At 43.6% G+C, this 25211-nt stretch overlaps 2 protein-coding genes and 1 non-coding gene across 4 annotated transcripts; all 3 read right to left on the bottom strand.

Annotated features, from left to right (window-relative positions):
* Positions 1–144: 144 nt before the first annotated feature.
* oga (O-GlcNAcase) lies at positions 145–12069 on the bottom strand. 2 transcript variants are annotated; one of them, XM_068722897.1, is made up of 18 exons: positions 11561–12069; positions 10997–11048; positions 10788–10885; positions 10545–10675; positions 10248–10419; positions 10056–10154; positions 9653–9937; positions 9360–9518; positions 9039–9232; positions 8687–8935; positions 8371–8574; positions 7751–7925; positions 4824–4909; positions 3637–3741; positions 3180–3271; positions 2887–3079; positions 2638–2797; positions 145–2540 (listed from the first exon to the last, which is right to left on the bottom strand). In XM_068722897.1, exons 1-18 carry the CDS (start codon positions 11724–11726, stop codon positions 2404–2406), a joined length of 2757 nt encoding a protein of 918 aa, XP_068578998.1. In that variant the 5' UTR covers positions 11727–12069; the 3' UTR covers positions 145–2403. The 2 variants fall into 2 exon arrangements, with proteins under 2 accessions (XP_068578998.1, XP_068579006.1); XM_068722905.1 differs by having other exon boundaries at positions 9039–9142.
* A 1174-nt stretch (positions 12070–13243) lies between these two features.
* pprc1 (PPARG related coactivator 1) lies at positions 13244–22759 on the bottom strand. The gene is made up of 14 exons (XM_068722884.1): positions 22669–22759; positions 20757–20852; positions 20504–20653; positions 20259–20339; positions 18125–20174; positions 17691–17744; positions 16908–16968; positions 16558–16625; positions 15704–16412; positions 15388–15591; positions 15174–15234; positions 14971–15092; positions 14530–14681; positions 13244–13645 (listed from the first exon to the last, which is right to left on the bottom strand). Exons 1-14 carry the CDS (start codon positions 22747–22749, stop codon positions 13545–13547), a joined length of 3990 nt encoding a protein of 1329 aa, XP_068578985.1. The 5' UTR covers positions 22750–22759; the 3' UTR covers positions 13244–13544.
* Positions 14774–14912, bottom strand: LOC137886055 (small nucleolar RNA SNORA50). The gene has a single exon (XR_011104940.1). It is a non-coding gene; the product is annotated as a small nucleolar RNA SNORA50 (small nucleolar RNA).
* Positions 22760–25211: the final 2452 nt, after the last annotated feature.

Raw genomic sequence — 25211 nt, 5'->3', positions numbered from 1 at the left:
TTTTTGTTGCCAAAAAAATGAAGAGCTTTCTCTTTATTTGTCAAAACAGAAAAAAATCTTCCTTCAGGGCACAGAGATTAAAAACAACCTGTAAATTAGACAGACCCCCCCCCCCCCCCATAAAATATAACAAAGGACAAAGAGGACTTTATCATGGTTTATTAGTTTTGAATCTTATGTATCTTACATACAAATTTTACATGTCACTTTTATGCCCCCCCCCCCAAACTCAGATAATCAAATGTGCAAGTGGAGCCATTTCCCTCAAGACCGGTTGGCAGATGAGAAAGCTTGAGCATCGACCAACTGCAACTTGAACATTTTAAAACGAGAAAGAAAACTGTCATTTCAGAAGACGGACAGCAGACCTGTGGGTGTGTTTCACACCTTGCTGAAACACAGCACATTGGATAACTGAACAAGACGGGGCATTGTAACCAGACCAGCACTTTAAACAGAAAGCCAGCCACAATTTTAATAAGGATATACAAAATAATAACACTTTATGATCGACCGTCTACGATCTACAGTATCATGCTCATAGAGGTGCGTGGCATGCTTCTTCCTCCATGGAGCACGAGATGAGGTTATTCTAATGACCGTCACAGCAAATCCATTACACCTCATGCACATTATGAATGTACACAGTATCAAAACATCACATTGGCAGACAGCTACTGATGATCCTCACGTAACCAACAGAACACGCCTAGCTATAGTCCAAACGCTTCTTTTTAACAAACTACATAAGATTTACAAAAAACTAAATGAGAAATGTGTCAGAATATAAAACATTCAATGGACAGATGGGAAAAGGTCGAGGAATTTCTGCTCCAAGACATTCATTTGAGAGGATGCCATGTTGAAACAATGCAGGGAGGGATGCAAGCTGATAGACGTAAAGTGATTATTTTACATTACCAATACAAAGCAAAAAAAATATATTCTCTTTGAGCACATCTCTTGAGCATAGTCCAGCTCACCTGCTGCTTTACAGGTTTGGAATTAGTGGTTAAGAAAAAAAGGAGGAGCTTTGTGACAGTGGGAGGGTGAATGCTTCCAGGTCTTTAAGATTCTTACCTATTTTAACCATTCCAATGCCAGTCAAATATTACAGTTTTCTTCTTAATAGCAGAGCCGAAAATCAAGATTTTGGTCCCACAAGTCCTGCTATAAGAACGTGTTGATTTGAGTTACTACTTAAATTAATTTGACATAACTAAACTAGATGGTCTGAACTCTCTCTGAGAGGGATGTCCCCGGCAGTTAGCTTAGGTTTACTGAAGGGTTTTCTGTGCTGGAGTTTGGGATCCGGTCGGGCAAAACTAAGACATGTGACCATCGATTGTTACGCCACATGTCTGGAATATGAGCGACAAGGCCAATGTCCTAAAATGACCCTACTCTAGCTATATCTGACCGATACGTCTCAGAACGCCTTTAAAACAAAAGACACTGGGGTCTGCAATATAAACCTAAAATCCAAAGGCAATGAACCAAAAGGCAATAGCTCAAAAGGGAAATAAGCTGAATTATTCAAATAAATTAAATAAAATGGCCACAAGCAAAGCGCAGAACAGAAACAGGCTGATGTTTGTAAACTTGTGGAAGCGTTTCTAGAGCTTTCCAAACGTCTACTACTAGTTGAACAAAAATTCAGAGGACTTCATGAATACTTTCCCCTTGCTGGTCTATGACGATCTAGTCTTCCCACCCTTCATGTGTGCAGGCTCAGAATTTCACATCAGTCTTTGATAGAAACAAGCCACTAAAAAGGCCTCTTCCTCCAAGTCTATTGTGGAGCAGAATCCATGAAGTGACACATAGCACCTCACATCCTGTATAAAGGTGTCCTACTTATGTCAACAGCTGTGTTATTTCCCAGGATGTACGGGTAGTAAGACATCACCTGAGATACAGGCCACCCTCGTTTTACAGCTCTGCCTCCATTTCAGATACAGACACTTTGCATTAGGGCATGAGGGAAATATCCATGTATTGACTACTGGATTAAATCAGAAAAAAAGGCGTATGGAGTTTTCACTTCCTGCCTCCTGGAGGTATATGAGAAGTGGGACCCCACAATCATTGCTGGAGTGCCACTCTTCCATGTTGGCTAAAATCGACTGATTACTGATCACTCATCGGCCTTCTGGCTTCAGATCTGCTGGATCCAACAGAGCCATAACATCTAATGGCAGCGCAGGGAATCTGTGTGCGACTGCTGTGCTTCTGTACACAAATCCTAAAAAGAGGTTTTCCCGGGGCTGGCCCAGATGGTAATGTAGTATAAAATCATCATGGAAGTTTTTCTCATGAAGGTAGCAAACATGTTTGAAGCCACGATGACTTGCTGTCTTCTCTGTCTTCTCCGTCTGTCTGTTACTGAAGCAGGAGGTTTCTTCATAGGCTGCGGCCCATAATGATGACGTCTTTGGGAAAGCCCTCCATCTTGGCCACTTCAAAGCACCCCAGTTTACTATAAAAGTCCAACATTCTCTTATCGGTCTGACGAACCTGACAGAACGCACCTAGGGACCCTGGAAGAAAAACAGACAACTCAGTCAATAACAAAAATCATCTTCCCCACAATCAGTATTTCCAAATAAACTTCCACTGTGTCCCTGAGCGACGTACCGTTGGCCTTAAGAGAAGATAGAAGACATCCCATCATGCTTTTGGCCACACTGGGGTCAGTGACTTTAGCATGAATGTCAACCTTGATGAGAGAGGGGAAGTTGGAGAGGAAAGAGTCCGGAAGACCCTCCTCCTCTTCGTGGAAACTCAGCATCATTTTCTACAGAGAAGGTGAAGTGAAACTCAACAACAGGTATGCCGACAAATAAAGAACATCACGATGGTTTAAGAGATGGATGGAGAGCCTACCTCAGCGTCTGTGAGGTCCTTCTCACAGTCAGGTTTGACGTATTTCTCTTTCATGAACGGAATCCAGTTCAACTTGCATTTCTTGACGAAGGGCTGGACATCCACAGTACCCAGAGCATAACCGCAGATCCCTTCGTCGTCCTCGAGCACAAACCCGTAGTCTGAACTCAGTGTCAGGAGACCTCCTACTAACCTGTAGAAAAGACAGGAAGGACTGTGTCAGCCATGTTGTGTTGCACTGCAGGGGGAAAACTGCAGAGCAGGCGTTCGTTATCTCCATGCGTGATTTTTACCTGTCTCCTATGAGATCAGAATCCTCGTCAGAGACGGGTTCATCCTCCATCCCTTCACTGTACATTTCTTTACAGATTTTATAAATGGCGGTCTGAAAGAAAGAAGACGGGTACAGCTGTCACTTGACCAACTATGACACGAGACACAAGAGCCAAAGCAAAGCCCAGGAAAGGCCACAAAGAAGCTCAATGTGCTTATAGAAGTTCACAATCTGAAGCTGCTCTTCACAATCAGCACATTTGCTGATTGTGAAGAGCATGTGAGCACAGTATCGTGCCACATTGAGTGCAAAGCATTCAAAAGCTTAAACTAGGCCAGTTCTGCTGGGAATACTAGCAACTGGCCAATATAATATCTGCAATCATACATGTATTACATTTGGTATTGGTATTCCAGGCGTAATTCTTAAGTGCTGGTAAAAAAAATAAGGTTAAAGGCTAAACACAAAGGTCTTACCACATCTTTGGGATAGTACGGCCTTATGGAATACATTTTGGAGGTTGGCATTGAAGGTGGAGGTTGGTAGAAAAGATCGTTTGCCCCTTCTATTGGCAACAATCTCTGTGGGTATCAAAAGAAACGGGTTCAGTTTTACTGAGACCAGGTGGAGTGACGCATTGACTCACTGCTTCACTGTGCTTTTGCTACAGTTGTGCCACTATCAAAACAAAAGGAACTACAGAAGAGAGCAAAGCGCTTTGGAACGGCAAATAATTAAAATGCTCCAGATTCAAACTGACGTTCCTTGTTGAACTGACAGTGGACAACAAGAGCAAACGGCACATCTTTCTCATTTTTTGGCTCAAGGAACATAGCACAACAAGCACAGACATGTTTGCTTTTTCAAATATTATAAAACAAAAGTTGGTATTTTGGTCTGACTAAGGTTTTACTGGCTGAAGGAGATGCTCCTTTCCCTTTTGTAACACATCGCAATATATTCGCTGCGCAGGACCCTCCTGTTGAGAAAAATAATGATGCTGGCGCAGAGAGGCTGAGAGAACTCCAGGAAAAAAAAAACCAATGAGGCAAATTAAATGTGAGCTAACGGAGTAATTCAATGGCATATTAGTTGCCGCTAGGAGTCTTGCTACTCTCCGAAGATTGGAGCTGCTTCTTTGAGACTGGACAGGTGCGTTTGATCATGGAGTTTTCTCATTGCAAACATGCTTGCGCTCTCGCTGGCGCTGCGATGCTTGTGCGTGCGCTGGCAAAGGGGCTGGGTTGGTAATTTGTACGCTGTGCTTTTCCTGCAAAGAAATGAGATGTCATGAAAATAAAAACCTAGCCATGCTCGCTTGCGCTGCGCCGCGCTAGGGGAAAGCAGCATCTCCTTGGGCAGTTGCTGAAAGAAATTCAAATTAATCAAATCAGGAAATGCCATGCCGAGCATTGGCTGTGACCCCCCCCCCCCCCCATCAGGATGGGTTTCATATCCCAATAAATAATCCAAGGGTTTAAGCTTCTATGGAGAACAAGTGAAGGGGATGGAACCCGGATTTTATGAAGCCCGACCCATCACAATCAGCTCACCTTCGACAGACCAAAGCCCCTCATACCTACACACATATTACCATTGTGGGCTTTGCTCACAACACGCTTTTTTTCCATAAAGATTGCTGTAAATTCAGTGCATTAGATACCTGGAACTCTCCTGCTAGACCTCCCCTAAAGGCCCAGGGTTCTTGGTCTCCTCTAAGGAACTGTGCTGAGGACTGACTACGACACCCTGTTAGGAGCAGAGCCAAGCGGACATTGTTACCACAGGATGGGGCTCTCTGACAGATGGAGGGAGCGGGGAAATGGGGAAGGGGGTCATATGTATCTAATTACATAATCCATATAAATTAATAAATTTGATTTTACTCGTTAAAACATAAAAAAGGACCTAATTTGGAATAAACTATATTCAGAGGAAATATCTTAAATGAGGCTCAAGCAACTAAAGCTTACGTGTTTGCCAGAAGAAAATCAGGTCCAAGAGCTAAATGCTCCTTATAGTGTCTGTGTCAACACAACGATGTCAAACTGCTCCACGCTAACTGGTATGCAGGTCTTCAGAAATAAGTTCTTTCATGCTCTCAAAAAGCCTGGTGAGGGAACTGAAATAAGTACAGTTCAACCCTTCGGTGTTTCAGTGAGGGCTATACTGTAATATTCATGAAGTCTGTCACTTTTTCACTGACCATCAGAACCGGAACCCATACTGTCTACGGACTACAAAAGTAAGCTTCAGCTGCCGTCACCCCACTCCTCTTAGCACCCCGTGTGAAGTCACATTCTCATCTATCTGCCTCGTCACATGACCGGGCAGCATGAGTCATCAAACCAGGAAAACATGAACCTTCCCGGAGTTAAAGGCCTCTCAGCTTACTATTGAAATCCACAACCAGCCAGACCAAAGCTGAAACACGCTGCAGGGACAAAGCATATAAAGAGTATATATATACACACACATCTAAAGCACACAGGGCTCTTAGAGTCTGTATACAGAAGTGTTCCTGCTAACAAAGTCTAACCCTGGTTGACGACAAGCCCCGTCATGTGACCAGACAAACGCAGCGCGCAGTAAGAGCACCTAATAGTGCTTTACATTACCTCACCCTGACACCTAAAACAATTCCTCTGATGAACTGACACAACACAGCACGCAGATGCACCCACGGGGAAGGAACTGTGAACTCGCTTACACAAATTTAAAAATCACCAAAAACAGACAAAAGAATGATCTCTGGGTGAATAACTTCCACCTCAGTGATCCATTCAGACTGCATTGCCTCAGGTATGAAGGAAAACATGCAACTGTTGCCCTCGCAATGTTCCGGCCAATGTGTGGGATGAAGATCATGTGCCGCGGGTACATTTCAAAGGCAAGTATAAATTCCCTTGAGCAGGTGCATCCGGCTGGTTTGAGCCAGTTCTATAGGCCTACTGACAGAAACAAAAAACAAGTTAGAAAGAGAGAAATTTGGGAGTTAACACTTAGGATTCAAAGCTAAGTCGCTGCGCAAAATGTGACTTCATCCGGAGGACTGCTTCTTTTCCTCCAAATAAAAATCGCTTACATTTATAAATCTAGTTAAAATAAAAAATAAATAATAAAAATACATAAATCCCTTTCAACTAAAAAGTCACGACGCTTGCACTGTGCATACATCGGTCACTGTCGCTCCAACAGCAGAAGAAACTTGTACTGTGGATTCTTCCATCTGTACATAGTGAAGGGAGAAAACAGTAGAGAATAGTTATTAGTAAGTGTTCTCAGTACAATAACCAGGGAGGTTGAGACTAAGTACCGCTTGCACAGCTTCTCTTGAGGGGAAACATGGGGACCGATGTAAAAACCTGATAATAGCAACAGCAGAAGTCAACAGTTAGGAACTTACTGACTCTGCAGTTAATACAAGGAATATTCAAAGATGACTATATTCATGGGGCACTTGATTTCCTCTATGTTGCTAGAGTGGTTACCATCGTTTACTGATGCATTGTGGGGTTTTTTGACGTGGTTTTGCCAGTGTGGGTATGCTGCCTGCTGTGTACTGTGGGCTAGAGTCCTCAGCTTTACCATATAGGACAGAAACCTGTGAATGAAACTGGGTTACAGGGGGGCATACTACAGACCATGCTGGTGCTTCAGACTATTCAAAACAACACTCCAAAAAAAGATGGAGGTGTTATCACAAAAGACTGAATGTCACTCAAACTGCATCACAGTGCTCCACCTGAAAGAAGAGAAAGAATATCTTCTCTTATAAACGTGATGGACCACACACCGATACAGATTGAGCAAACTATTCAGTTATTTCTGAGTTTATGCACCAGAATGGCCTTCCATAGTCAGTCAGCTTGCTCTTCAAGCTCGCGTGCGCGCTAGGGCATGGAGGAGGAGGAGGAGGAGGAGGAGGAGGAGGGTCGGGGGGTGAGGACTTCCCCCTGGCTCCCATCCCCACAGACAGAGAGATGGAAGCAAGTGTGTCTGTGTGGGAATGCAGCGGTGATGTTACTGGATACACAGCAAGCAGCAGTAACCCTGCTGGGACGTTCGCCACAGAAACCCAGTTCAGAGATCGCCAAGATGGGGGCAGCTTGTTATGGGATAAATGAGGGAGGATGCCAGCAGTGCAAGCGGCTTTTAGTCAGAAAACAAAATCGAGGTGTGAAACAAGACAAATGAACAGAATCATAACTATTGAGAGTTGTTGCAACTCGCCTGATCTGTGCATAGCTAATCTATATCAATTAAAACGGGGGCTATAAGCCACTACTCAGATTGTCAGCCTGTCTACAGGTGGTGGCTAACATCTCTAAGAGACTGTGCAAGATGTGTGAAATAATTATAACTTTGCTCTCATTCAACTACGTAGCTCTGGACTATGACATAATCCATGCAGCTTACCATTATAGTGCTTTATCTTTATTTAATCAGTTTTTCCTTTTAAAAAGGTGATTGAATTATTTGTGTGTGTCTGAGAATAACAAAGGTCCGAATTACCAGACTCGGTCAGAGTTTTGCGATGCTACTGTAGTGCTCTAAGATGAAGGGCCTCGTGGTTACCTTCGTACATACCTAGCCACTGAACAAAAGACTTGACCATAGAAATGATGCTCTTGATGTCCCAGATGTAAGGGTAGAGGTCGTAGAGGATGGTGCGGTTGGCTGAATTGGACAGCCGTGTGAACATCTGGATGACGGAGCAGCACATGTCCTCGAACTTCTCTGCCCTAGATTGCCATTCTTCTACCTAAAAGAAGAACAAATAATAAATAAAAGGACATCACTGAACCATTTTTTGTTTGCGCAACAGACATTTTGACACATCATGGTAAGGAAAGCAAAGGTTTCGTTATAAACATTAACAATGGTTGTGTTTTATTCAAGTGTCCCAGTCAGCCAGGACATGTTTAACATGTCTTTACTTTGATTTTATTCATACATGTGCTTTTCTGTAATAAGTCAAAATGTATTTGAGGAAGATGGTTTAAAAAAGTTGAGTTCTAGTATACACAAACACACAGAACACAATGCTCTCTGGTGCTTCTCCCATCATAACCACACCACCCAATGGGCAGTATGGGTAGTACACATCCACCATTTTGTTTTCAACAACCAAGTCCAGTTAATATTGAACTAGTTTCCTCAGATGGACCTCTTTCTCTCAACTGTGTCTATTCAAGGAATCAACCCACCTTCTCTGTTTCCTTCCTCTTGCAGTTGACACTGACGACGCTGCTGTTGGCTCTGAGCCAGTTGAACTCCTTTAACATCTGGATGGCCTTGGGCCCGTGTTCATAAGGCAGGTAGAAGAGCTCTGCCAGCAGGCTCAGGTCGTCGATTGTGAGGGGCTCTGCTTTGAACAGGGGCTTCTCGTCGGGCCCAGGCACAAACAAATCCTGAGAACACAAACCAGAAATAAGTTTCACTTTGTAGGGAATTCTAATTTGTTTTTGCCTTCAATTGCAGATATGAATAAGGAAAAAAGAAAGTCACAAATGTTTGTGGCACCTGCTTGAGCAGATCATCGGTCTGCATAGGGGCAATATCACTCCCAGGGTCCTCCTGGATGGACTCCTCGGGGGATTTAGACTCTGTCAGACTCTCCTTGTCTGTGTCCATGGGCTTCAGGTCCTCGGTTAAAACAGGACCAACCTGCTTCTCCTCTGGGTCAGCTTCTGCTTCTGGCTCCGGCTCATCCAGCTTCTCAACCACCATCTCCATGGGCTCCTCATCTGAGTCCTTCTTCTCCCCCTCCACCTGCACAGGAGCAATACAAACATAAACAGTTGCTTTTGTCTCCGAAACCTCAAATACTCATTCAAGCGCTGCTACTTCGTCTCATGGTAACAATGAGCCTCACCTCCTCTTCCTCCTGAGGTATCTTCGCCATGGTGTGTGAGAGTGGATCCAGACAGAGAGGCGGCATGGCTGGAGACATGATGGGCTGCTGGAACACAGTGGTGACTGTTGTGGAAGAGCAGAGAGAGGGAGCAGCCATGGGTGACACGATGTCAATGGCTGTGCTCTTGTCACCACACTGAGGCACCTGTCGGCCTGAGAGACAAAAGTTAAGCTTCACTGCATCCCGTCCTTCAGTCACAAATGTATTACTTCAGGCCAACACTTTGAGTGTAAAAGCCACTATCATAGAGATATGATATAATAATGGGACTGCTCTCACTGTTGTATTGATGAGGCTCAACAAAATCCACGAGCCATTCTGTGAGAGCCAGTTTGAGAGCAAGCTGTGGGCTGTAGAGCATGTCTGTCTCCAGTTCTTCATCGCTGCCTTCATTCTCCAACTTGATCTGGATGGACACGGTGCTGTCCTCCCCATCCGCTGGTGAAGAGTAAGATGGACGAACGAACAGAAAAACCAGCATTAATGACCGACCTGCGTTGTGATAACCTGTGACAGAGTATAACCTCACACAGAAAACAATACAAATGAGTTAACTTCTGGATCACACTTACTCATGACCACATCCTTGCGCACGCCATTCATGTTAGACTTGTACCAGGTGGCCAGAGTGTGGATCGCGACGAAGTTGGACTCAAACTCGCAGTTGGGGTTGGTGAGGACTCCCTTCAGCCTGGGGATGAGCTCCGTGGAGCGGCCCTTGTACGGACCCAAGAACAGCCTCTTGGGGTCATAATCGTTGGCGTGAATGTTGTCCCAGATCACCGGGGCTCTTCTTAGGATTTTTGACACCTCCTCAATTGACTCGACCGAGATGTCTTTGGACACCACCTTGGGGCCTGCGGAGAAGAAAACACATCTCGGTTACTTGTTTCATCTACAGCTCTGACATGTATGATTGTATGCTTAACAATAGTGATGGTGTGGTCCGTTGACAGGAAACTGTGCAAGACTCACCGGTCCACAGCACTTCAATGCTCGGCAGTAGCTTCTCTCCTACTGTGTGGAGGTAGGGGGACTGAGCGGCATTTGGGAAGCAAAATGTTCCACAGTACTCTGTGTTTCAAGGCAAACAAACAAATAAAAGGATCAATCAGGAGATGAAACAATAGTGTAAGATGTGCGTATTCGGAAGTAGAACTGATGTACCTGTGGGACAGAAGAGGAAGGTTTCAGGCTCTCCCAGGTACTGGTAGATTTCGTTGGTAATGGATACCTGAGCGTGTGCAAATGAGCTGAACACCTCTTTGTCAGCAGGGCACATGTTTTGGTCGATATCGTCAAAAAGTAAGGCAAAAGACTTGCAGCCAAAGTGAGTAACCTGAGGGGGGAGAGAAAGGGATTATAGCCATTAAAATGGTTACATACTGGGAACATTTGATGATATGAAGATGTAAAGACTTTGAACACATTGTTCACACTACTATCAATCAAAATGTGGTATACCTGATCAAGTTTCCTCTTGAGTGCAGAAACCTCTTTCTGGTTCGAGAAGGTGATGTCCAGGCCAGGGGAAATGGCGTAGATGAACTCTATCCCGTACTCCTTAGCCGCCCCAATCAAAGTCATGAGTTGCTCTAAGAAACAGACGAGGGACATCACTAACTGAACGAACGTTTGTGCTTTTATAGTAATTGCATTACTCATTTTCCTTTCCAGCTGATCCCAAGATCTATTGTGAGTACTCACCTGCTTCTTCCACCGAGTACAGCTCTCTCCAGAACATCCTGTGTTTGTAGTCATCTTTGGGCGCATAAAGGTACGTACTCAGTCCCCATTTCTGCTGCCTGTGAAACGCAATGTTGTACAAACTCAGTAGGACAATTCAAATCATCTAGCTGTAATATTATTGGGTGTTTGATTTTTTTGACTGCTTAAATAAGTCATGTAGTTCATACCTTCTGAACAACTCTTTCCTCTGCTCCATTGTCCATGGTCGACCATAAAAGCCTGAATCAGCAAACACATTCAGTTTACATGCAGTATGCAGTGATGATTTTACCAACTACATCTTTTCTGCATATTTTGCTGCAACTAACAATTTGCTGCTGGGTTTAAGCTGTAAGTGTCATCATTGGACATGCATCTTTTTGCTTATTAAGGCCGTTTTTCTGTACTAATTAATCACTTTGTCTATGACTTATCATAAAATATGAGAGGGCCTTCTTAAGTTAATTCATTAGAGGACAACACTGTCTGAATATTTGTCTTATTCATTCTGACCGGAGGCCAAAACCACCCCAAACATTCAATCTATATTATGACACAAAACCAAATGTATTCTCCACCTTAGTAGAGGTGCAACCTGACAATGTTTGCCATATTTTCTTGACAGATGACGATTAAAATGAATCACACAACTGACTCCATCTTCTCCACTCAGGGAGTGCTGCAGGATTCTGATGACATGCAGATCACGACTAGATCAAATGTTAACTGTGATTGTTTTTAGCTGATATTACCTTCCACGACTCCGCATATGAATTTCCTGTGGCCCGTGGGTTCGACTTCGATGCCGGACTCCTCCACCGAATCAGGGGCCTCCTCACGAGCCTCTCCGGAGACCGGGCTGGGGCTCTGCTCACCGGCCACTTGAGGCGTCTCCAGTGCCTTATCTTTTTGAACCATTGTTACAGATTTCTTTTGCAAAGTCACCAAATTCAGGCAAATCAAGCGAGCACTGAGCGATTTTTTTATATCTGTAGTTCAGCAGAAAAACTCGCCAAGCAAATCTTGCAGGAAATAAATGGCCACTGCCTGTCTCACGTTAGCTGGAGTACGGCATTAACGAGTCTATCAAAATTGTCGAAAAGTTAGCAACTGCTTTTACAAGATACAATCTAAATCAACATCAGGTGGTGTTGGACAACATGTACGGTGGTTAAAATATAGAGGGAAACGAGACGTTCGCTTGTTTTTGTCCGATCATTTTCTTCTCTTTATGCTAAGATTTGTCCTGGTTTTCACTCGGTTCTTCCTGTTTACACCGAGTGCGCATGCGCCGAGGACTGGATTAAACCAGTTAGAACTAGATCTGCGTGACAAAACAGCGCAAAGATGTTACCGCGTCAAAGAGATAGCTGACATTTATATTCCGCGATGACAAACGTCAACACGCAGGTGTCAAAGTAAAAGTACAAATATTTATTATTGTATACAAGTGCCACTAACGGCCAACTGATGACCTTATCCAAAAGAGGGCATTTACAGGTGTACAAATTGTCTTAAAGACGATGTACATGGTGTTATAAACAGCGGTAGAAAAGTACTGGACATGATTTATTGGTGGTCAGAGCAGTGATAACCTCGTGGAGTTGTTAAGGAGTAATTCATAGTCGCAAAATTCCTAAACTTTTAGCAAAGGTTTATCTAATGCCTACCAAATCGCTCTTTTTCAGGGGTTGTGTTGAATATCTCACCAGCTTTCTAATATATTGAGAGTCCAGTCCATATTAGGAACGCATCAGAGCTCCGACACCATTTTCAAAAGGGGAGGTGCTGCGCAATTGTTGAGACCTGGACCTGCGCCTCCTGTGTCAGCAAAACACACTCGTGCTTTATTCTTAATCACTATCCAATTATATCTTGGCAACTCTCCAAGGACACCGCATTGTGCATTGGTCACACTAGTGCTTCTTTAGAGGCCTTTTGTTCTTAATGTAACTTTTTCATAGCCGCCATGTTTACTACTGGTGTTACTAATAACCTGCAGGGTGGCTCTGTTCTATTAGAAGTGTCACCAGGTGATGGTGAACCAATTAAACCGTTTTCACATTTTGGCATGTCATAACTGCTCAAGCACAAGTGTAATTAATACAATTAAAAAGTGCACTTTCAGGGCCTGGTATTTTGCATTCTGGCTCACTGGAAGCCGAGCAAATCGCTAACAGAATTAGTTTCACCTGAGCTTTTTCTGCAGCCTTTAAAAGATGTCCATGAAAACAAAGCAGAAACAAATGCATCCATCTTGTTAATTACCTTTAGTTTTCTTGGGACATGTCAAATGGCCTATTACCTCTGACAAATACTTCCCTTTTTCAATAATGACAAAAGTAATGCAGACACTAGAGTTGGAATGAAAACAAATAATGCATGTTTTTATGTATTTATTTAGGTTTGTAGTACATACAATGTATCACAACCTCTCCCAGTCATTGGGGAGCTCCACCCCACTTGCCTTTCCCCTTTTAAAAATGATTCTCTCCATACAATTCAGATTTGATTATACATTTAAATAAACTTTTAAAAAAAAATATTTAATTTGACTTGTTCCATTTTTTTTCTTTTCCACTTTCATTACAAATCTTCACTTCAATAGAAGGTGTTAGCTTGCAGAAACAAAATAAAACTAATGCAACAACTAAAATGTAAAGACAGTGTTGCAGGTGAGAAGCCAACCGTTGGCTCTGAGGTAAGTGTCGGCTGCTTCCTGCCGCAGGCCTCCTGTTACCTCTTCTGATTCTGCTGGGCCTGCTTCAATAAAGTGTCGAAGTCTAGTCCATGAAACTTGCCTTTCGCAGGCAATGGTTCGTACTCTCTACTCGAATCTGAAAAGGGAAGAAAAACAAAGTCAGCATTGCATTAAAATAAAAAAGGGACAAGGACAGCAGAACATGTGATGTGACAACACCACAGATGTAGCATGAAATAGTTAAAATCCCAAATGTTTGACATGCCAAGAAAAATTAATTATTCTTATGACATTTTATTGCGTCTCCCTATATGATCATTTAAGTTCCATTTCAATTTATATCACTAAAATATAAATATATCGAGCCACAAAACAGAATCAACATTTAAACACCCATCATGTGAAATCTGTGTGTAATATATGATGGCATTTATTAAAAAAAAAAAAAAAAAAAAAAAAAACATTAGTATGAAACTTCAGTTAAAAAGGTAAGATTGGATTTTTGGAAGTGGGGTTTGTACTAGGTATGCCCCCCAAAACAGATGGGAGTACCAGCATGGGAGCAATCTACTGCTGAAGAGTGGGGCAAAAACAGTTTTACGTGCACTCTATATTTAGAATATTTTCCAACAGGGAACTGATTTGTTTCTTCAAACTCGGGGCATGTAGACTGCCTTTATACACAAATATGGAAAAGTACCTCATGCAGCCCCACATCACATAATCCATCGATCTCTTTAAGTGTTCAACATTTAATGTTAATGTATACTTTTGATTAAAAATTGGGTCTTTGTTAGTTTTAAAAACACAAAATGCACATTTAAAAGTCTAAATTTTGCCTCCTTGCTGCAGTGATTATCCCCTCAAATAGTTAACGGCTCTCAGCTGAGCACACTGCATTGGGATAACCTGCAGCCAATATGTCCAATCTTCTGCAAACCAAATCAATACTATTTGGATGAATTACCAGCACTCTGGGTGAGGGCTACAAGAACTTTGTGTCTGTGGATTTGTGCGTACCCAGATCAGCGTAGTTGCTTTTGCAGAACTGTCTCCTTCCACCAAAACAGAGATCAAATGGCAGCTCATCAGGCTTGCGCAGCTTGCTTCCATTCTCAATGGCCGTGAACGCGTTCTTGGTGTCGTAATAAGTCACAAACCCGTAGTTGTCCCTGTGACAGATAAGCAAACCATTAGCCTGTGTTCATTTGTAGTTTATCACAGGTCTAGGGACGGTCACGTCCGGCTTTGTACATCGTGTTTGAGCTGTGACTTGCATTTAAAAGAGCAAACTGGGGGCGTTGCCAGGAGGCTCCAGTTATGAACAAGGCTGATATGCTATAGCACTGTAGCTTGGCCTCAGAGGTCACAGACGAGACCAACACGGTTCAACTACAGTGCAATTCTGTTATATCATATCCTTATTAAAATAACACTAAAGCAAGCGGTTGATGTACTTACCCATGGTCTCTAAAGTGCAGGGTGCATTCTTCAATCTCGCCAAACAAAGAGAAGCGCTCTTTAAGTTCTTTTTGGGTCATTGTTCCCCGAATTCGACCAATGTAAACAACCCGGCGCTCCTCCTGAGAAGAAAGTAGTCGATCAGACGATTCATAGTGAGAATATTTTAACTACTTTGCTTAGAGGGAGTAGGGTTTACTTACAATGGCTTTCTCCTTGAGTCTCTTCACCTCCTCCACATTCGTCTTTGCACTTTGACCATAGCTGGACGAACACGAGGGACAGAGGAAGAGAAGATAAAGCCTTTTTCAAAAATGCTCGGTAAAGTATTTGCTATACACAAGTGAACCAGCTATAAAATCCATACAAAGACCACCACTCAAAAGAGCATGATATATATATACACAAATACTGTACCTGGGCAATCTTCTGCTTCTACTCCACTGTGCTCGTCTCTGAGGGGATTGAGAACGCGATCTGGAGCGACTCCAAGAGCCAGAACGAGAGGAGGAATACGAGTATCGCCTCCTCCTGGGAGGGGAGCGGGACACAGAGGGAGAGGACCTGGAGGAGGAACGGGATGAGGAGCTGGAACTACTTTCAGAGTGACGGAGACGATACCTAGAGAGGAAATGGGAAGGAATGCCGGTGATGAACAAAGGAAATCATAACCCGTAGAAATTGTAATCAAGATGCTGCATGAACCCCAAGACATCCTGACTGTGGGCCTAACCTTTTCTTAGATGGCGAATGTGATCTAGACCGAGATGAAGAGGAATGGGAGTCTGACTCTGAACTGCTGGACATGGGGCTGGGAGAACGATGGGATCTTCTTTTTCTAGACCGGCCTCCGGTCCTCTCTTGGGGGCAAGATCTGGGACTGGGTGTGCGAGAGGAAGCAGGTTGACGGTAGGACCTCCCAAAATGCCTTCTCCTGGGGCTTCCTTCTTTAACAGAGGCGTCAGTGTCCTGATGAGCAGGCGAAGCATCAGGAGTCTCCAGGACAGAGCTTCTCTCCATCTCATCAGGCCTGTGATCGAGGGGCTTCGTCACAGGAAACTCTTGCGTTTTGGTTGTAACCACAGGCTGAGCAGACGGTGCCGGGGCAGCTGGTGTAGTGGTTCTAGTGGGTTGCCCGATGGGTTTAATAGTGATAAACGATGGCTGTTTGACATTCCAACGCTGGCCTGGCTCTCCAGTGGAAGTACCTTTTTGTGGGAGGCAGTAGTCGTGGTCCATGCATGCTAGCTCGGGGGCTACAGTGGCGGCAGCAGGAGTGGGTTTGCTGCGGGACCTGAATGAGGGCAGAGGCCGGGCTTCTATCTGGATAACCTTAGAGGAGCTTGACTTTGAGGCATCAGCAGCCTTGCTCTTTCCCAGCAGGGCCACAGGGGCCAGGGGTTTCCACATCTGGTGGGGAGGAGTAGCTGGGGGAGTCAAAGCTGAAGCAGGGGAAAATAAAGTGCACCACAATTACAAACATTCAAGTGCAGTTGGTCATCTAGGTAGCACATCTCTGATCATGATCTTTATCCGTTTTGATGGTTTAACATAATGGACTCATCTTAAATCAAAATTCGGAATTACCTGCAGTACTCGAGAGGTCATTTGCTCTAACGCGCTCCAAGACCATTTTCTCTGGAGCCAGCTCAACACTGTAAAAGGAGCACAGGGTCGGTTACGATCAGTGGGAAATTGTGTAGCTGCCACCTCTTGATCAGAGTGCAGCAAAAAAAAACAACGTAAAGCCAGTTTGCACAAATTTAGACCCAAGAAGGCCATCACGCTGGCCAGACAAAAGCAGGGCTTGCGGTAGGTCTTGGCAAAAAGGTGTGTGCGAGTCATCTCTACACACACACGGCTAACAGGTTTCATTTAGAGAAACCGTGACTCCCGTCAGTCACACAGAGCAGCGTGAGGGCTGTAGGGTAACTCACCTCGAGTTTCCTACAGCTGCTGCTCTACCAGAGACCTCCAGCACACATTGCTCCTCTTTGGCTGAAGAGAGAAGGAACAAGGAAGTAAGTGCATCGGCACAAGGAATGACACAATGAACAGAGCAACACACACACCAATAAACAGAAATAAAAATTCTGCTTGACCAACATTGGATGAACTGTAGCAACCTGCAGCATGTCAGGTGTAAATGCAGTGTATCATGCGTTTTGCCCTTGTAATACTAGTACAATGTGTTTTACATTAGCCGTAGTCCACAGTGATGGTTCAACAACAAGCCCACTGACATAAGTATTGACACATTCAGAGTCCGGCTACTTGTTGGGGCTGGAGGCTCGTACATCCGCTCAAACAAAGACAGCAGGGCGAGAGTTAAATGGATTTGCGAACAGGGCAGAATTCCAGCAGCTGAGCGGACAAGAGCACAATGCAGCTTCTCTGCCCCCCCCGCAGCACACATCTCTTAAAGGGGAATGTTTCAGTAAGAAAAAATCCTGCCATTTAGAACCTCACAATCTGTCTTCTCTAGGAGGATCAGATACGCTTCAGGCTCATAAGAAAAGCCTGATAAGACTATGAAAGCAGAGGAATGGTCATCCACCTCTAAGCATATGCACAGCCTCTTTAGGAAGGCTCTTTCTATTGCTTCAAGGCGTTTAGTAAAATTCCTTCTCCCCTCTCACCCACTACTGCTAACCAAAGATAGCGCGGCGATGTTGTATGGAAATGGATACAAATAATAATAACCAGCCATCATTGATTACCTTGGGTTTCCTCAAACTGCTCCAGCAAGCTGGTCATATCAGCAGCTTCAATACCTACACAAAAATGATGTCATGTTAAAATTTATACATTAGTTATACTGACAACAGACAAGACGGGACAGACAATAAACAGGATGCAGGCTAAATTAAAGTGGTGACAGGCGTGTGTAGAATGATGTTGAAGCTACAGAGGGCTAATTATTATTTTACTGCACTACCGGCAGACCTTTCCTAAATCATTTCCGATGTGGGGTTCCTGCACACCAGCCAATCACTGGAGCAGATTAAATATGGGCTAGAGCTGCAGAGCAGCAGAGATGAGACACTGACAAAGCAGGTTTTTTTAGCAAGGACTTTGTAGGTCAGTATAGTAAGCATTTGATGAACAAAACAAAAACTTTACAATCAAAATGCACGATCAACTTTAAGCTCACCTATCTCACTGGTGAAGGCCTCGATCAGCTCCTGGGTGGGGTTCTTTGCCCTTAGGGGTTTTACTGCTGCAGCGGGTTTGTCTTTAGTTTCAAGTACAACAGGTTTGGCTTTTAGACTCTGGGAGTCCGAGGGATGGGTAATCGGAGAACTGAGCTGGGTACCATTCGTTGGGGGTTTGGAGGACTTGCTCTCAGGTGTGATGGGGTTACTAACGGAAACAGGAGCAGTAAGCGTAGGCACCTTCTGAAAAACAATGGTTTTCTGGGGGGCACTGGTCACAGACACAGGAGCAGTGTTGGTTTTGATCTTATCTGTAGTAGTTTTAAGACAGGGTTTAGGAAGCTCTACAGACTTAAGAGATGCAGATTGAGGCCTTTCACCGACTCCACTCTTTCCTCCTGAAGGTGCAGGAGAGCACTTCCCATTTGCCGATGACAATACCTCAGTGGCAGCTGTTAAAGAAGCTGGAGACCCAGAGCTTTGAGGCACACAAGGTACTACAGGTTGAGCAGTGGTGTGTTGATGTGAGGGTAAATTCCTCTCTGAATTAAAGGCCGGGGTTGAGGGCTTTTGGGATTCAGAAGTTGGTGAAGGTTCAGGTTTTGGCTGTGGTTTAGGGACAGGTGTAACCTTGCTGGATGAGGCAGCCATGTATGCCGGTGGCACCAACAGGGCCTCAGGGGTGGGTGGTGCACACGGTCCCCTTGGCTGCCAGGCAGGTCTGACCTCCTCCACTTCTGCCGGGGGGTTGGGGCGTCGGAGGTCCTTGGGGCTGGGGTCGGGCAAGCAGGGAAGAGGGGGAAGCTCTTTGGGGAGCTCTGGGAGGCTGGGCCACTTGGTGCTGTTTTCCTGTTTTTCCACCGGAGCTGGCCTTTTCTGCTGCCGGAGTCGCCGGTACTCTGCTAGACTGAGTGATTTGGGCTTCGGCTCTGAGACTGCAGGCGCCACAGGAGGGGGGGTTGGCGTCAGCGGGGGTTCTGTCGGACTAGAAGCAGCTGCAGGGCTCACTAAAGACGACGGGGGCAGGACAGCAGAGGGAGCTGCTGATGAGTCTTCCAGCTTTTCGGAGGCCGGGGTACGCTGTTCAGGCGTTTCATCGGGTTGTTGGGAGATCACGGCTGTGGGCGAACAGCTAGGTCGACTCTTCTCACGACTAGTATTTAACGGCACCATTTCCTGTCTGCTTGACACCGGTGTGGCAACTTGCACCTTCATTACAGGCAATAGTGTTGTAGTGGTGATTTTTGTTTCAGTTTGGCATGGATTTGGTTTCTTAGGTTTTACAGAGGAAGAAGCTGGGGTTGAGGCAAGAAGAACCTTTGGGGCTTTGTGTTTCTTCTCTTCTTTGAGAGGCCGTTTTTCAGGTTTTTCAAGAGATTGCTGTCCAGTCCTTCTTGTAGTGCCACTCCTCAGGACCCTTCCCTCCACAGGGTTTGGGTCGTGCAGTTCCTTGCATTTCTTTTTCTTTTTTCTGTGGGAGGGGCTTCTCCCTTTTATTTCTTCCGTTTGTTTCTTAATGACCAGGTTACCTTTCACATCTGAACAAATGTATTGCGTCAAAGGGACTGCAACTTGCACTGGAGCCTCATCTTCATCATCAACGACGATATGCTCCGAGCTGTCAGAGGCCACTTCTTCTGCTTCATCTGAAACAATCCGTATATTTTCGGAAGACTGCTTCTTAAGTGGAGGAGAGAGCGAAAGATCCATGTCTGGGATGGCCAGGATGGGTTCTCCATTTTCACCCTGGTCCACAACTTCAAGTAAGATTCCTCCTTCGGGCAACATCTGTTCCCCCTCGTCATCCTCCATACAAATGGCCATACAGTACGGGTGCATGTGCCTGACGAAGTCCCCCAGGCTAACTGAATCACCGTTTTCGACCTCCTGCTCGAAGGTGACGGGAAGCGGGAGGGTCAGACCTTCCCAGTGGAGCTGGTCACCGTCAGAAGACGAATCATGACTCGCTGGGCTCAGAGTGAGGGAGCCATCTTCCTCCTCCTCCCCATCACTTCTCTGGAGAGAGTCTGCCAGTATCCTGGGGAGGGTCTGAGGAGGAAACAAATATATAACATAATTCAGAAATATGTCTGCTGTACAAAATATACAGTGCTATTGAGCGAGAAAAGCTACCTTTCCAGTTGATATGGCTCTTGTGCTGCATAGTGTGTCCTTCTCTGGAGGGGAACGGGACAGACACAGCAGTCTCCTGAGCTAGAGAGTGAAAGATAAACAAAAGCATGACGACTGCATTTGTAGACCAACATAAATAAACTACAGCATGTTAAGAACGACAGGTCAGCAAGTGGTCCTTTCACTCTTTGCACAAGGGCTAGGTGGGGGAATTTGAGAGTCGTGTATGACAGCTGGGCACTAACCGGAGAATGTTCCCTGCCCTTCTGACCGGACAGCAGGTCTGAGTCAGGTAGTGTGTCAAACGGGGACAAGTTCTCATCATCCACATTGTCAAGGATCTCCGTCAGGGCGGTCAGCAGCGTGGCTTCGCTCTCCTCGTCTAGACCTTTAGTCTAAATAAACACATGGAAATTAGGTCAATGGGAGTATACACAAACAACTATACCATCTCGTGCTACTGGAATACTTATTTCAAACATGTGAAATTTGTCTTGCCTCTGTTGTTGGTGTGTCCTCAAACATAGAAAAAATTGAGGGGTCTAAGCAGCTTTGAAGGGCCTCCAGAGTTTCGGCAGAGCTTAGTACATCCGTCTAGAGGGGAAATAAAAAAATAAAAAACACTTTGGCAAAAAGACAACTGACAAAAACAACAACAACATGATTTAGGCAAGTACACAATTGGCTTGTGGCTACTAACATTTAATTACCACAGTGCTAAGTTGAGACACACAATTGCTATTCAAATTAAATGATTGTAATTAGTGGTCTGCGAGTTTAGTCAGACCTGTTCCACTAGGTAAACATCCTGTCTTATCATATGAAGACCCCTGGGGTGTATTTCCATTTCAACTGGACCTATGGAGGCATGTTCCTATAATATGAAATATGCAAGAGCATTAAAGGAAGTATCAATCAGGCATGCAAGACTCCAATGTACACTTACACATTAGCTATATAAATGATAGCGTCATTTACATAAATGATACATTAAATAGCTTAAATAATCCGTTCCAGGACACAATTCCAAGGGACAACATCTGTAAGTCTGATAGTTACATTTTAAATACAGGTTTAAAAAAAAAAAAAAGACATAATTTTATATTTAGTCGAAAAGTGAAAGATTTCGTGTGATTGTAGTGTATAACACCTCTTTATATTTTAAGAGTATACATAACTACACTACACCCAGCACACAACCGCCTTAATAAGCAGCCATAACTGATAAGATGATGCACTTTGACCTAACGCAGCAGTCTCTTATAGTAACCCACGTGTTGCTATCGACACATGCACACACAGTGCGCAGACATGTTTGATCCTTGCCTCACCCCGTCCATAGGGAGGCCACCTAGCCCACGTGTTGCACTACAACAAACACGCGCAGGGCCCTCGTCTCTGCTCCTGTCCGATATTTTAACAATTACCAAATGATACGTAACATTCAAATACACATTTGTACATCAAACGTTTAAAACCACAATGTAGCCATGTATAAACTCAATGGACGGACGTATGAAGAGGTTAAAAATACAGTGCCTGCTGCGCATGCGTGAAGGAAGCCAACATGTGATTCACCACGACTGAACCACATGCGGATACACACAGGCTTTGAATGAAAACGTGGTGTGCTGCTACATAGGGAATAATCACCCAGGTGTGTGTGTTACTTTACCGATGCAGTCATTGTCTTAATATACAAGAGCTTCATCATTGTGTGCATCATCACACATCGATGACACATCACTGCAACGTGCTGGCATGGAGCCTTAAAACTAAACAATGGCAGAATTAACGTAAACGTCACCTCAATCACGGTCAATCAAAACAGGAATAGAGTAGCTATGCATACAATGCGTTGTGATGAAAAACGCTCGTGACTAGCATCTCGCATTGTTTATTTCCACGTGTGTTTGATGAGATTAACAGTACATACATTACGTTTGCACGTTGATTGAGCTTAAATGCGCATTCCTCGTAATGATTATACAACTGGTGAACGTGCCAGGCCAACCACCAACACAAATACACAACTGTCACTTCACATGTTTAAACAAATGTTTATTATAAGGGAGGAAACCTTCACTAACCAGCCAGTCAAGCTACACGGACTCACAGCTAGCGTTAACGTATTGCTGAAAGACAACAGCACATTTAAGAGTGACGCATTATGCATTATTTAGTTAATATACCACGAAAGACATGTCTAACTGTAAACGTCACTAAACAATACGCACATCTTTTAAATAAGTTTTACTCTAGATACTACGGTGGCATCCACGTGTCACTTTTCCATGCGCAGAGTACAGCTCCTCCACACAACACGCTCTGTCCCGCTTCCCAACACACACTAAAGTACTAACCGTTAGGATCACATGAAAGGAAATAAAGTGTTGAACAAATGCTTTACCTCGTCTAGTGTATCCATAGGGAAAAATTCCATATTGCAAGCAGTTAAAGTCTCCTCGCCTGCTCCCCACCGCGCCGCCATCTTGCTCCTACACTCCCTGCCCCGACTCGTTTCGGACTGAAAAGTAGTGAATCGCGCATTGGAGGAACAAGCACGCCGGCCGGAGACACGTGGTCCGACATTCCCGGCAAAATGACGCAAAGGGACGCTGGCGGTCAGGGGTTACGTTACGTTACGTTACATGGTCACGTTTTTCTGTAGTTCTATTTAATACATCTGTACATTGTTTACTCCCTTATCTTTGCTGCAAAACGAGGAGGACAACAATGCACACCACGCACAAAACCACAACAATAGTTTATATAAAATATATTACTTTTTTTAATTTAGGCACACTGATAACAATGGCAGAAACGACAGGATACAAACTAACTAACCAGTAAACAGGTAGGTTAGTTACAGTATGTGATAAATCAAAATGCCGAATATTTGCTGGTTCCAGCTTCACAAATGGGTTGATTTGCTGCTTTTCTCGGTTTGATTGTATTTTAAATTTAATATTTTGGGGGTTTAGATTATTAGTTGGTCAAAATACGACATTTGAAGACGCCATCTTGGACTCTTTTGATGGATGGATAGTATTTCACATCACACTAATATCCCTTTAGGATTATATAGGTGTGTATCATATGCAGCATTTGTTGTTGTTTGGAAGATATAACATTTTGAATGCAATTATTGTAAAATTCTTAATGAGATTGTTGTTTTGTAAGAACTGCCTGTGTGTCATGATATATTGAGTGAAATTATTGTGCATTGTGTAAACACTACTTGTTGGTAGAATATTGACTCTATTACTGTAAACAAGAGAAAAAAAAGTTGTCAGTTTACAATGAAAACTAGTCTGAAACTATTCTGTGTTTAATTTCCGTCTGACTTGTTTTAGTAAGCATTCTAGTTTGAAAATTGTAGGAGTATGTTTAGAGAAAGTCATCTTTTTTTAAGCAGGTTAATTGGCAGTTTCTTGGTTCTTTTACATCATTCTGCTCCCACAGTTTCACTCCTAATTGCTTCTACTTTCAATGACCGTGGAAACAAAGGAAGTAAAGAGGGCTCTTCAGGAATGGAGGACTCTTATAGTGTTCATTGGATGAGAAAAACAACACTTGTCTGGAGATTGTTCTCCTTCAAACAGGAATTTCAAAAATGTTAGAATTAATTAATTTATATACATTTAATTCAATTTATATTGATTAAATTAAGATTATTTAATGCTCTTGCGTTAAAAGTGTGTAAATATATGAATAAGTTACATGAAATAACACAATTAGATGCTATTTTTTTTCTTGTGTGAAAATACTAAATTCCAAGGTCATGTCCAAAAGACACTTTATAACTTTTGCACAAATAACACATTCATCTTGTTGAGAATAAAAAGTTGAATTCAAAAGAAGTAATGGTTGACTTCTTTTTATAGCACTTACCGTCATCCTGTAATTGTCTCTTGTGGCTCCAGTGGGCACTGTTCAGCGACAGTTATATGGGCTGTAAACACTTTTTTTTTTGAAAGGTGCTGACTTTCCTATTTTTGATGCACATTTTACCCTGAAAATTAATATGACATTCTCTGTTTTCAAGGAATCAGTAGACGGCTGCAAAAAAGATCCAGGAGGCCATTCCTTGATTTTTAACAGAGATAAAAGTTTCAATCTCAACAAACTGCACTAATGGATGAAGACTTTGAGATGCGATTAAAGCTCTGGGAACAGCTAGTAAGTAGACCTTGAGTCTTTATTTTTTTGTCAAACTCTATGTTTCTGTTTAGACCTAATAGTGCAACTCATACCCTAGAGAAAGACACACATATGTACGACATATATCGCTCTCTGAGGACTATAACCAAACAGCACATTGAGAAGAAAAATAGTTTTCCCCTCAGAGCTGGGGAGGTGGTGGATGTCTTTTTGTTACTGGGTGTAATACATAAAGGGAAGACTGAAACACACAGGTGGAGATTAAATTGGGTCAAATACAAAAGTGGGGAGGATGTGTCCCTCATTAGGATCCATACTTAATGGCACAGAAAAGCCATCGGCAATTCCCTCTGTTCCACAAGCAAAAATGGATTAGAGGTGAGCCCAGCCACAACACACACACACACACACACACACACACACACACACACACACACACTGTAGTCTTCCATCGTGGTACACCACTTTGTCTGTGTGTCTGTTTCACATGTCATTTATTCTCTGCTGTTTGAACCATTTGTAAAGTTTCAGAATATTTCTACATTTTTTTAACAGCTTCCTCACTGCTGCAGAGCTCTTCAGTAAACTCATCCACGTTTTATGCTAAATTAGAAAAAGGATCCTTGTCTCCAAAGAACAGACACACCAGGTAAAAAACCTCTGCAGTGTAGTTTTGTGTCTGTGAGCTGTATATTTTCTGTCATTGATCCAGGAATCGCTCAGGTGTAAATTTCGAGTCTCAGTGAACAAGAATATATAGATTTATGAAGAAAGGGTCCATTTTAGTTA

This window comes from Cebidichthys violaceus, unplaced genomic scaffold (assembly GCF_023349555.1).
Source record: "Cebidichthys violaceus isolate CVI_PGR_0920_01 unplaced genomic scaffold, fCebVio1.0.p SCAF_10, whole genome shotgun sequence".
NCBI lineage: Eukaryota > Metazoa > Chordata > Actinopteri > Perciformes > Stichaeidae > Cebidichthys > Cebidichthys violaceus.
This window is presented reverse-complemented; position numbering and strand designations above follow the sequence as displayed.

What these genes read in the sequence shown, in the direction of transcription:
- oga (XM_068722897.1), bottom strand. Translation starts at nt 11,726, where the DNA reads ATGGTTCAAAAAGATAAGGCACTGGAGACGCCTCAAGTGGCCGGTGAG. An exon ending in TACCTCAGGAGGAAGAGGAG is followed by an intron (nt 8,936 to 9,038) that starts GTGAGGCTCATT and finishes GCTCCTGTGCAG; the next exon opens with GTGGAGGGGGAGAAGAAGGA. An exon ending in AGGACCTCACAGACGCTGAG is followed by an intron (nt 2,798 to 2,886) that starts GTAGGCTCTCCA and finishes CCTTCTCTGTAG; the next exon opens with AAAATGATGCTGAGTTTCCA.
- pprc1 (XM_068722884.1), bottom strand. Translation starts at nt 22,749, where the DNA reads ATGGCGGCGCGGTGGGGAGCAGGCGAGGAGACTTTAACTGCTTGCAAT. An exon ending in GAGCCATATCAACTGGAAAG is followed by an intron (nt 20,175 to 20,258) that starts GTAGCTTTTCTC and finishes TTTCCTCCTCAG; the next exon opens with ACCCTCCCCAGGATACTGGC. An exon ending in CATTCGCCATCTAAGAAAAG is followed by an intron (nt 15,592 to 15,703) that starts GTTAGGCCCACA and finishes TTTCCTCTCTAG; the next exon opens with GTATCGTCTCCGTCACTCTG.